Source organism: Apostichopus japonicus, chromosome 16, assembly GCF_037975245.1.
Source record: "Apostichopus japonicus isolate 1M-3 chromosome 16, ASM3797524v1, whole genome shotgun sequence".
Lineage (NCBI taxonomy): Eukaryota > Metazoa > Echinodermata > Holothuroidea > Aspidochirotida > Stichopodidae > Apostichopus > Apostichopus japonicus.
Window position 1 is genome coordinate 14,938,831 of NC_092576.1, and position 13,352 is coordinate 14,952,182.

At 37.1% G+C, this 13,352-nt stretch overlaps 1 protein-coding gene across 1 annotated transcript; it reads right to left on the minus strand.

Moving 5' to 3' along the window:
• Positions 1-6,808: 6,808 nt before the first annotated feature.
• On the minus strand, positions 6,809-12,847 carry LOC139982023 (uncharacterized). Its single transcript, XM_071994522.1, has 5 exons — positions 12,709-12,847; positions 10,561-10,623; positions 8,684-8,886; positions 7,755-8,066; positions 6,809-7,096 (listed from the first exon to the last, which is right to left on the minus strand). Exons 1-5 carry the CDS (start codon positions 12,779-12,781, stop codon positions 6,809-6,811), a joined length of 939 nt encoding a protein of 312 aa, XP_071850623.1. The 5' UTR covers positions 12,782-12,847.
• Between the last annotated feature and the right edge of the window lie 505 nt (positions 12,848-13,352).

A 13,352-nucleotide genomic window follows, 5' to 3' on the forward strand; every position in this document is an offset into this window, starting at 1 on the left:
GTTTGTTATGAACCTCAACAATAAGTCTCTGTTGGTGTACCTTGCTAGGTTAATTAGCATAAATAATATATGTTATAATATTATATAATTATAATTTAGTTTAATATTCTAGTGGAAAATTACATCTCCATCTTTTTGATTTTTCGTTGATTGTAACAAGAGTAGAAAGTGGTTTATTTATGCTGTCCATCCTTTTTTCCCATTCATTTTATATACCTTTTGTCAGTACTGATGTGGTAGACTGTACAAACAAGTGTATAGGACACAACCCGTCGTATAATATATCACGTTAGGCTAGCAAGCCAACTTATTTTACTTTGTCTATTCTATGTTATGTGTCATATCATATAGTAATAAAAAAGTGTCATTATATTATATCATGTTTTATTGTATCTGTGATAATCTGAGAGGCATTTAGTATATTTTCGTTGTTTTTCATCTTTGGATTTAGATGAAGAAAAAAGAGCATTAAAATTCCAGATATATGGTTTCTGTATTCAGCCATCATCCTAGTTTCTTTTTTACACCTAGAAAATATGACCATCAAGTGAGGGCTATGAAAGAGGTGATAAAGGACAAACTTGTACTTGCAAATCTATGAAGTGGGAAACAATTTTCATACACCAACCAAACAAGGTTTTCCATCACAACAATCATTCCTAATCCCTCCCTCCCTCCCAACCCCACCCCTCCCCTGCATTTAGGATTTCAGTCAGAAACAAGCTGTGCGTTTCGGTACTCCTCTGTGATATAACATGTGATACTGTGGTCGTTATTTCAGAGGTCCTATAGTTTTACAGACATTAAGTTTTGCCTCCAAATCATTAAGATATATATAAAAAAAAAATATTCTCAGAGTCAGATTCAAACCATGATTGTTGATATCTTTAAGTACTTCCAGACTCCAGTCAAGTGGCTTAACTTTAAATATTTGTCTCCATCTCTCTCTCTCCACGCCCCCCCCATCCCCCCACCTCTCTCACAACAAAGAGTCAAATTCAAATCATTTAAAGCAGTCATTAACTTCCAGCAGCTATGAAACAAACCAAAATCAATCTTCCTCGTTATTAGTGTGCATACAACATCACTTAGTAAAAGCTTTTATACGTCACTTACCTATGCAGAGTGAGCCTGTTTGTTAAGTGTTTCCTCTGTTCCGATATAATAGTAGTAATTGATTGTATGGAATGTGTTTTAGAAGTTTAATGGATGGTTAAGGTTAAAGAAATCCCAGGGAAAAAATTGAGATTTGTTTTCTTTAAAATTGTATTCCTTCACTTCAGTTTTATGCAATTTTATCAAATTGAAGTAGTGACCCATTAGATCATACATTGTTGAGGTAGCTGTGTGTGGTTACAAGAATTTTGTTCTCATTCCATGGCATATAAATATGTGGGTAGAAGCAAAAGTGACCATTAACAAATAAACCCAAAGAACAAGTCTGGAAGACAAGGTTGGGTAGCTATGGGTGTATGTATCTTATAGGTGTAACTTTACTAATGAGTTGGGCTTTAATGTCAAGGAGAGTCAGTGGGAAAAAGGAGAATAATAATGTCAGAAAATCTTGTGTGCAAATGACTGTCGTCAAAAGGAAATAAAAGCCGTTGTTATCCTTAACTGCGTGAATCAATATCTGATAGTTCTATGTTGCTCACGTTACATTGACAAGAAGTTGGATCGTAGTATGATGCATTGGATTCAAAGGTTATAGTGTACTTTTTGTTTCGCTTAATTGATATATTCAACTTAGCTATACTCGCTTTTCTAACATGGAAAATATTACCGCATTTGATAACTTCGAGCCGACAACATTTCCCATGGAACCCTTCAGAGGAACGCTTACCTATTCGATTTTCTATCGTATTGTACCATTTCTTTTCGGCTCTGCTATTGTACTTTCAAACTTAAGCATAATTCTGACATTTTTACGTAACGATGAAGGCCGAAAAGCTTTTGTAAATATTTACATATTTTATTTAGCTATCGCTGATATTCTTATTGGTGGGTTAGTCTTGATACCATTAACCATATGGGAATTTACAGGGTTTCCACCCTTACCAATTTTTGTGTGTGCTTCGTGGTCTATCGTTACACATTTTTCAGGAACGTCGTCAGTGGTTCATATTCTCTTCCTTAGTTTTGACAGATACCTGCTTGTCAACGATCCACTTATGTACATTACTAAAATAACAGCTTTTAGAATTCACGTCCGTGTCCTTACCTCCCTGGCTTTATGTTTCATACATTGTATACTGCTGTATCACTTCAGCGCTGCAGCTGCCTATACGAACAGGCAATTGGATCGACCTATGGGAATTGCTTCACAGCGTACGACATTATTAATTCATACCCTCTTATAGTGAACGGTGTTCAATTTGTTGTACCTCTGATGTGCCTAATTATTATAAATACCATGTTCTTTGTCAAATTAATGAAAAGGATGCGTCGTATGTCCGAATGTAAACACGTAGGTGTATCAACACCAGGTGACTATAACAACACAGTCAATGTTATCGGCGGGAAAACTGCAAGGAAAACAAAATGTCCGCCAGCTTTAGATGAAACAAAATGCAAAGATCGTAATCATCATGGAGTTAGCACGGAAGAGCCAAATTATGAGTTTTCCATAGTAACTGATATGACTGCCATCGATCAAGTTAATATAATAATTGAAAAGACGTTTAAAAAACACCCATTTCACAGAAAATACACCGTGAGACGCAGAGAAGCCGATTTGGGAAATCGTCAACAAGTATTTTCAATTGCGCCGCCGATGAGAACAGAACCACATAGACGGATGGGAACAGAGTTGGTACAGCGCACATAAGAACACGCTAAACTTGAACGCGCAGCCAAGAAACTGACAGCTTATGTGCTGGTTTTTCTCGTGTTTTGGACGCCGTTTGCAATCTGTTCCTGTATCCCAGGATTGGACGTTCACTCGGATGTTGGACGGATTGTAATTTTACCTGCTTCTTTGCTGATAGCTCTAAATTCGCTGATTAACCCAATTCTCTACGCACTTTTCCAGCGACGTTATAGGAAGAACTGTTTCGGACTGAATGCGGTCAAGAGAAATTTGTATAAATATAACATTAAAATAAAACAAAAAATGTAAGCAAACTGCTTATCCACTAAAGAGCCGGTGTGAGAGAATGTGTAAATGAGGCTGAAGGAGATCTTCAGCCTCTGAAGGAGATCCTGCTAGGATCGAACCGTCAGGCCCACTTATACTTTAAAACAAGAGAAATTAGATGTAGATCATATAGAGGGGTTATCCCATTTGTTTATGTGCACCCGTGTCGTGGCTTTGTTTGTCAATACCTATCGTGTTTATCAACAAGCAGTCCGCCCTTTTAATTTCACCTTTAGTATAATTAACATAGCAATCGTGCGACCGAGCTGGGAGAGAAGATAATATTGCGCACGGTATGTAAAAGTGTAAAAAAAATACCCACCCCCACCACCCTATCTACTCTGCTTTACAGTTTGAGTATAGGGATCCACGGCCAAAAGTCAAGATTTGTTTGTATACTGTTTGATTTAAAGATTCAGGATTAATTATTTAATTCACAAAGACACATCAGGGTTCGAATTAACCGATAGTAAAGTGCCGGTCTGTGCCCCTACTATACTTGCCGTATAAAGCCATTAAACAAATTATCCGTTACCGACGGGCAACAAAGGCTGTACTGCCCCTTTAATCACCTTGCTGTAGTTAAGCTGCCGTCTTAATTATCTCTATTTTCATTGAAATTTCATCATCAAACTAAATCAGGATCAAAGATCGTTCGAAACTCCAGCAATATTTTCGACAGAAAGCAGGCAGCAATTCAAAAAAAAAAAATACATTAAAATTTTCGACGATGATCATTTTCCTAATGCGCTTTGAAAGCTCGAAATTTGTCGACGTGCCATGCCTTTCAAGTAAAATCAGGGGATTTCTTATTTGCCCTTAACACTAAATGAAAAGGTTGCCCTGCCTCTCTCGATCCTTAACTTGAGTCCTGCAACACGGTATAGTTATTTTTATTATATAGTAATCATAAGATATGCGGCAATGTAACAAACCACTGACATGATTTTCAATTTATTTCAGAGCATTTGGTAGTCGTCAAAACTTACAATGTATACCAATTTGTTCTGAGTATATACAGTAGCACGTGGCCCTACTAATATCACAGTATATAAACTCACTTTTATGTCTCGACTGGTTTCATTATGCTGCAACTTTTTTTTCAAAATTGTCTGACATTGAAATACAAATTACCGTATATAATTCTATGTGATATCGTTTACAAGTTGTTGTATATTAATCCTAAATGTTCTGCGCCATCATCATTTAATATAGGCGATTTAGACACGTGCTCATAGGGCCCTCAGTATCAAGGGACCAGTATAGACCTATACGTGCATCTTGGGCATGATAGGGAAGGGCTATCATTATAAATGGTACATTAGGGCCCTAGGGGAATTACTCATTCAAAGTCTATTGTGTTGTTTCTACCTGTTTCCAGTGGCTAAAATTTCACTCTCATGGATGCATCGGAGAGTGATTTTTTCGTCAACATCTCACCATTGTAACATGAAGTAAAGAACAATGAATAAGGCTCTTACTGTATACATAACAATCATGCATGATATTAATCTACACAATATACACACATTGAATGTAGAACACAAGTTATACTAGTGGTATAGGTATTAGTCCTAATGGTATATGTGCATGGAGAGTGTTATCAAAGTATAATGTATTGTCACGAAAATTCACTCGGTATAAACTACTCTTTTTTTGTGTGTTTACGCCGCTGGTGGCTTTTCTTGCAAGCAGTTCGGGGCATGCTTTGTTATACCTTCCCTGTGACGCTTGCCACACACGTTTTCGAACACCATTCGTCAAGGTGGACCTCCATTAACCTCGTGACCTTTGGTATTTTATGCTGACACGATATGAGTCTTGATTCCTACGTTAATTTGTATGAGTGTTTCGGTGATTTTGTCACTTTTGCACGCGGGAGATTGTCCAAATTCGCCGTTGCTTACGATTGCCTTTATGACGTCATAAGTTACGGAGACACTTGATTCCAGGCCTAAGCTTACTCCCAACACATGATGTTTGATGTCCATTACCCTTACGGTTGTGGATTTCAATTAGCTACATGTTGTTTGTAAACGCCCATATGAGGCATTCAATCACATAACATTACTTGTTGACCTCGCCCACGAAAATGGTAGGTCCAGCTCATGATATTATTGAGTCACTCTTTGGTGCTCCTACCCCTTCCACACCATACCTTCCAGCCCCCCCCACCCTCCCGGCCTTCCACACCATACCTTCCAGCCCACCCTCCGGCCCCTCCACAAACACAGACACACCGATAATGCCAAAAAAACATCAAATTTCAGTTCAGTACGGCAAGAGGCGTGACGTGAGCAGTGCACCATGCATATCTGTAGACATTTTAAGTAAGTTTAAGTTTCAACAGTTCTATATTTCGGTCACGTATGATCAGTACATATACATTTACAGTGCGCATACAATGACCGACCGGGAGAACCCGCAAGAAATGGTCAGTGAAATACAATATATTCTCTATAAATTTTTGCAAATTTTATATGAGATAATAAATCAAAACAGTTTATATGCACATTTTTATCCTTTTGCGTTCACAGTATTTATTGTCCATTTTTTGGGGGACAGAATTTTAGCAAGCGGCTTTTTTTTTTTTATGTGACCTCAATACATATACATTGATTCGTTCGTAGTCATATACCAAAACGGCTGAAAAGTAACAAGTTTACAAGTGTATTCAATCTCTGTGCACCTCACTCGTGCGAGGTATGTAGAGTACAAATATGCTTACAAAGTTCATATCACAACAACGTTGACAAAAAGAATTTTAAAAAATGTATACATGGAAAATGGTGGCGCCAGGCCCCAGACGTATAAGAAGAAAAAGAAATGAGGGCGGAAATGCGAAATGGAAAAGAATCAAAATGAAAAAACTTCTTTACAATGCCAATGGCAAGAAACTACTGAAATTTGTAGTGAATTTCTTTGCAAAGCTTAACAAGGTTGGAAATGGTTGTTATACTTGATTGAAGCAATTGCTCCATTTTTAATGTGTTCGGTCTATTCCAGAAATAGTCATATAATTCCTTTTTGGTAATGCGAGGGACTCGAAGTACATAACTATATACCATCACATATAAAGTCATACCATCAGGTTGTCAATTTATACCTACACCAAGTTACATATTCATACCACCAATATTGTTTCAACCAATAAGTGCATATATATATATATATATATATATATATATATATATATATATATATATATATATATATATGAAATGGTACGAAAGGCGCGCAATATTAAATATCGTTCGAGCGTGCCGATGTTATCGATAGCATTTTTTTTGGGGGGGGGGCGATACTTGGATCCAGTTTTACAAGAAAATCAGACAATTCGTGTAGTTGATCATGGATTCGGAGTTTCCTATTTAGTCAATGGAAAGGTATCTCCTTTAATCTGGACTTATCAACGGTGACTGGCGATTTGGGGCGCATTTCAGAAGAAACTTAAGAAAAGGGCTCTTTCACCAACTGACCAACATATATAGTATAATCCATTTTACGAGGGGGGCGGGGGGGGGGGGGAAATCATTGATTTTTCCAAACTTGTATGAAAACGAGTTGAGTGGACACGGCCGGCCGATACCTCACAAAGACGTATGTATGTATGTTGTCTACAAAGAAAGAATAGTGTCATCATTTGTAAACCTTCTCCCGCTCCACCCTCCCTTAAAATATAATGCACTGCAGACCTGCCGTTCCACTGAAATTTCCGACGCCAGAGAGTCGATACTTGTCACTTTCATCGCTGATGCGAAACAAGTCGTAGTTAGCATAGTACGGAGTTCCATATTTGTTCACCAGGTCAATTCGAAGTTGGCAATTACCTTGATTGGTGAGGTAATATATCTTATCGTTGCCTAGCCAAAACTCATGACTAAGCTCACCAAAACCTTCTTTATAGCTGGTCCAGTTACGATAGAAATCAACAGAACCATTAACACGACGTTGAAAAACCTGGTATAAAGATTTAAAACAAATATATAGAGTAATTTCTTCAAGTTATTCACTCGCAATTGTCATTCATTTGCTTACATTCTGTAATTGCAGTTATTAACGAATGTGTGTTCTTCAACACTCCATGGATGTATTCCACTGTAGGCGTTTGTTACCTGTATCGAACAATACTAGTTCTGTTTTTGATGACATATTTTGCCTTACTCTAGAGATCAAACATGATGCTAACCAACTCGAAATCATCTGTGATAAGGAATGTTAAGATTATTGGTATGTCTGGTATTGCAGTATAGTGAATGGTGGATCGACATGCGAACATATTCAGGAGACAGCAAGCTTTAGACTATCAAGAGGCTCGAAATATTTTGATAAACAAAACCAGGCGACCCCAGCTTCTTGATGAATGAATTGAATGTTTCAAACATCTATAAGTGTATCGCGGTCTACGCGTGTTGAGGCTCTATATAGCGAGCTATACTGTACGTCTTGCGGCAAAACGATTGATATAATAACAGTTATGTTAACAGGAGAAACTTTTTCAGTTACTCAAAGCCGGAAACTTACTAACAGTTTAGCGCACAACGGGTACTAATTATGTCTATAAGGTAAGTACATATTCACGTCTGTTATACTATTATAGCATCTGGTATAGACTTACCGTCCACCCTCCTCCTTCAGTCATATTACAAAAGACTGCAAATGGTTGACCATTCCAGTTAGTTGGTTTGATGGTATATATGCCATTGGTAGTGAAACCTTCTTTGAAGTAATCGTGGCAGTTAGTCGAGACTTGTGTGCATACCACGCCGTTCCCTTGGTAACCATTGCTACAGTAACACCTGCGTACGCCGTTGCGCGTCTCACAGACTGCATTGTCGCTACAATTATACTCCACATCCACGCTCATCATTCCATCATGGGTACAGTTATACATCGTTGTACAGTTAGCATTCGCGAGAAATGAACCATTCTACAAAAAAAAAATGGGAGAAATACATAAAAGGAAACTAGATGTGATCGTAAGAAGAATGTGTACTTCAGACCATCATTCTGATGCCCAACCCAGGACCCCATTCGTTTTATTATAACCACCAAAAAAAGACGCGTTTTGAATCAGGAACGGAAACTGACGATTTCGTTTCTGACTTTACAGATTCAAAAACAACACAATAATAATGATCAAATGGATTGTTTCCTTTTTTTGTTTTAGGATTTTTTTTTACCCACATTCGAAATAAAAAGTAGATTTTTCGCATTTTCATAGAGTCTGTTTAGTTGTAATTATTACCATTCATTTTCTGATGCAATGATAGAAACAATATAGCGAAGACTTGATAAGCTAACATATCAGAGCAAGCTGGGGTTAGAAGCGGATCAGTCGTTAAGTAGTTTGGTTTTCGTGCCCAGGTTCTTTCCTGGGCGACTTTTTCTTAAAAAGTATCAGAGCAAGTGTATAGTATTTGTCGAGAGACTATGCGGACGCCATGTTTGGAGATACGTTAACAACTGGTTTACTTTAGTAAACAGAGGGCGCTCGGCCTCAAACAATGTACATATATGACAGTATTAACATATGAGTAAACTCACCGAAATAGTAACATTGTCGATAGGAAAGAAGCAGTCGGATCCCGGGTAGAGGGACTCTGTGGCACCAGCATTGCCGGTAGTGGTGGAAGCTCTACTCTCGATATCTGTAGGGGTTGTGCCTCCTTGCTCGGTTGGTCCCAGGTTGCTTTCAATGGATTGTTCGGAGCTTTCAGTGGGTACAGTAGAATCTAATCGATTGTTTTCTGCCATTAGAACAAAAGTTTGTAAACTAGAAATGAAATTTAACCAATCTTTTAGAAGTTTTCTGTGTTTTTTTATGGTTTTATATTTTCTTTAGATGTACCGTAGGTGTTCGCTGTTTTACACAAAATTGACTCTATACATCACCAAAAAAAATTTACTTTACCATTCGAGTCATGCGTAATAACTATTTTAGATTAAGAAACCACAATTCTGTCTTTACAGTTAATTTTTTTTAATGTTATTTCTGTTGTTAATTTGTCTACCGCGTGTTAGGTTGTCTGTTGTTAGTTTCATTTTACATTATTTTGTGTTTGCTTTCGTATCATCAAAATCAATCAATCATAGGCCTACATTATTTTGTAGCAGCACATGTCTACCTGGTTACGAATTTATTACGGCTCTTAAATACGAATATTGAATCAACTTCGCCGTCTAATTTAAGTTGATAAAAATCCATTCTTTCATAAATACAAATTTTGGTTTGTTCTTGGGGGATAATTCGTCTTTTTAGTGGTGTCTGAGCGAAATATAGCAATATACGTTAGTCAGAAAAACAGACGTCTTTGTATATATTCTCCGAACAAGTTCTCAGAAAACGTTATGAATAAATGTGCTGCTAAAATGCTGAATCTTATTGAGGACTGCATGGGGATTATTGATTCAGATTTATAAGGAACAGAAACGTTCAAAAGTATACCAAGTAATATATATATGTTGCAGATCTCGCACTTTGCGTATATGGTTGGCCACAGTGGACAAAATTCGGGAATTTATGCCAACATATATTGGATTTAATGCTGACATATATTAGATTTTATGCAGACATAAATTCTGAGCCAATCAGGAGGCAGTTTTATATGTCTACATAAAATCGATTTTATGCCCGATCGATTTGAAAAAAACATCTGAAGTCAACACGTATTGTACAAAAAGTGCACTTGAGGCAAACAGGACAATGACATATTGTACAAAAAGTGCACTTGAGGCAAACAGGACAATGACGTTATACAAACACACTGATTTATTTGATTCATGTCATTTCTCAGAATATGCACTAAATTCGTTTTTAAAAAGTTGGGATATGAATTTTCTTTGGGATATGAAATTGAGAAATGAATATCAATCTTTGAAACTAAATTCTAAATCCCTCGCGACTGATTAGGGTAATGGAATGGATCTTTATGGCAGGGTCGGATCCAGGATTTTATTAACGGGTGGATCTGGGATCATTAAAATCGACTGTCATGAAAGGGGTCTGGGGGTCATCCCCAGAAAAAAAAGACACGTGAAAGTTTAGATTTCAAATAGAAATATATTCTCAGACAAATGTTGTCTGTGAAGTAGGCCTCAATTACCGAATTATGTTGTGCTAATTACTAGCTTGATTTTTTTTGTGAGGGCGAAAAGGGGAGTTGCCCTCTCGACTCCCCTGAACCCCCCCCCCCCCCAACCTTCCCGATAAGGCGCCATGGATCCGGATGAGTTGTCTATTTCTTTCCCCAAACTATGGAAATAAACCCGGACTGATTGGCTCCCCGCCCCCGTCTGACAATGGATGTGAAGGTCATGCACCCATTACCCCCCCTCCCCTCGGTCTTCGATCTTTGCCCCGCCACTGAAAAAACAATCAACGGTATATTTCAGGGGCGGTGTTAAAACGATGAATGCCAAACCATTTGTTTTCTGTCTGTAACAGCCTGTTCTGTTCGGAAACTTCTTCCAAAACTCGCACAATTCTGAAAACAAAAGAAAGAATGAAAATCAATCATTTGTCTTCCAACATGTCGTGCACCGTTCGTCCACACGTGACAAACACTGGGGGAAAAGGGTGGGGGAGGTGGGAAAGGGGTGGGGAGAGGGGAGGTGCGGGGAGGACCGATAATTCTTTCTTAAAGAAGTGAAATTCTATATAACTTTATGTAGGATTAAATTTCACTTTAGGTAAATAATATTTCACATATAGGTGGAATTGTATATTGCTTAAATGAAATAGGGTGCCATTTCACACACTATCAGATTAGCGATCCACTAACTTTTTAGCCTAGTTGAATCTGAACTCTAATTAAATTGAGAAGAATTTCACTCAAGCTTTAAAAGACACTAATTATTCAGTTTAAAGGGTGTGGAGACTCGCGCAAATAGAAACGTCTAATGCCGGTAATCTGACCTAGTTTTGAATGAGGTGTAACAGAAGGGTAAGACACCACCATCGATCCCAGGAAATACACATACAGTTTAATGCTACCGTCGATAATTCGACACTAGTGTACAGTCAGTACATACAGCTGCGGTCAATACCTATAGCACAGAGTGCAAACGATACAGCGATGGACATCAGGTCCAGCTAAGGATAACAAGGTATCACGTTTCATTACTGTCTGCATTTTGTAGCGACACGAACAAAACGTCACTTGCAAGCAACGGAAAGTTAACTTTTTTTCAGATGGCCGCACGCGGGTTGGGGCGTCTTCAATGTCTTTAAGTAGAATATGATTTTGCTTCAGTAAAACAAATCACGCTGTAACTTTTCACTTCCAAATATTAAATACCGAAATTTTGAAGTTATTCCAACTTCTTTTTGGCTTCAGAGATGATGAAGTCAACTCCTCACTACAGCCTTAAGGGTAAATATTAATCCATTGCTTTATAAATTCTAATAATTCAACCCAACATTGTTATAACTTTTAAATAAACAAGAGAACTGCCTTGCATGTCGTTCATATGGCTAACCGCTTAAACGATTTAACTCTAAGTGAAATTAATGCCACTTAAGTGAAAATGTGTTTTACTTAAGTAATCCACAAAATTAGCTTAGCTCCAATTACCTCATGTATGTCATATGTTTTGCTAAAGTAAAATTAGTTTTCACATTAGTTAAACGCAATTTATAGCTTAAATAAAATACAATGTAGCCTAAGTAATTTGCAATTCCAATGAAGGAAAATTGTATTTAACGTAAGAAACATAAGGTACCGTAACAATGTTACTTAAGCCATATATGGTTTCAATTAGTAGAATACAATTTTACTTAAGTTAAAGACAATACAAAGATAAATACGTAGTCATAACAAAAAAATGGCTAGACTATAAATTATGTTGCATATATAGCTTAAGTAAAACATTCTACTTCAATAAAATACAATTTTACTTGGGTAAAGTAGCATTTTACTTAAGTAAAATATAGTTGTCTTTAGCTTAAGTACAAATTATAACATTTAAGCTGAATTCATTCCACTGAATTGAAAATCTATATAACTTTAGTAGAATTAAATTTCATTTAAGAAAAATAATATTTAACATAAAGGTGGAATTGTATATTGCTTAAAAGCGATCCATTTTAACCTAAGTGAAACTCAATTCTATTGAAGTTTATTAAAATTTATTGAAGTTTATTAAAATATATATATTTATATAAGTTATTAAAAAAAAAATATATATATATATATATATATATATATAACAGGCCTCGACAAATACGGTCGCCAACTCGCCAATGGCTACTAGAATATTGCGACTGGCGAGCAAAAAATGCATCACGATCGACATTTTGGCGAGTGGCTAATTCGCTCACTGCCTTTTTACGTTAGGCTTACAATTAACATGCGAGCCAATTAAGAAAGGCTTATTGCCTAATGTAACATATCACAGTAGTATTATCAAGTGCACTGTTACAACACGGAAATTTTTTAGATGCGGGGACTTTTTGCGAAGTGTAGTGATACGAACTGAACTTTCAAGGGAACTCAAACATGAAATCATAACTTTACCGAAATTACATTTCATATCTCGAAATGAACACATGTATAGACTTATGTACTTACTGCAGTCCGCTAGGGATATATCAAGAAAGACCACGGAAAGAAGGAAAAACTGAAAAAGTGATTTCGTATCCATATTTTTTGAGTCAAAAATCTGTTTGTCCCCCACGAAGGCTCACTTCCTTTGAATCAAACGCTTAACTCACGCTGACATGTCAATTTTCCGAAACTTTTTTTTTTCAATATTTTTTTGTCAATAAAGAATGAACATTCATTTTATGGACGTTGCCATAGGGATCAATCGTATAGGGAAACATTTTATTTATCTCTATAAAATGGTAGGTTTTACGATTTATGGCATGTTAGTCAGACGCAAAACATAATATCAAAGGAGGCATATTCATCATTAAAAGCTGGGTAAAGCAAGAAAAAAATTATGGCAGAGAGATCGTAATTCTGAAAACGGTGAAATGCCAAACGCGAACAATCTTCTTTAGCCCATACCCGTAGTACCCCACCCTTATCCCCCTTCCACCCCTTAGACCCCCCCCCTTAGATCTATCCCAGAACAGAAAATGCCGTATACACTGGCAACAATTCAGTTGCACTATCCAAGTGTAGCTAACATGTTGTATGCCCCCCCCCCCACCACCCCCAAATTTCGAAATCGTAACAAAGGGTAAAGCCTATATGGTGTCATATCAATT

What these genes read in the sequence shown, in the direction of transcription:
- LOC139982023 (XM_071994522.1), bottom strand. Translation starts at nt 12,781, where the DNA reads ATGGATACGAAATCACTTTTTCAGTTTTTCCTTCTTTCCGTGGTCTTT. An exon ending in TATATCCCTAGCGGACTGCA is followed by an intron (nt 10,624 to 12,708) that starts GTAAGTACATAA and finishes TTTTGTTTTCAG; the next exon opens with AATTGTGCGAGTTTTGGAAG. An exon ending in TTACAGACAGAAAACAAATG is followed by an intron (nt 8,887 to 10,560) that starts GTTTGGCATTCA and finishes TTCTAATGGCAG; the next exon opens with AAAACAATCGATTAGATTCT.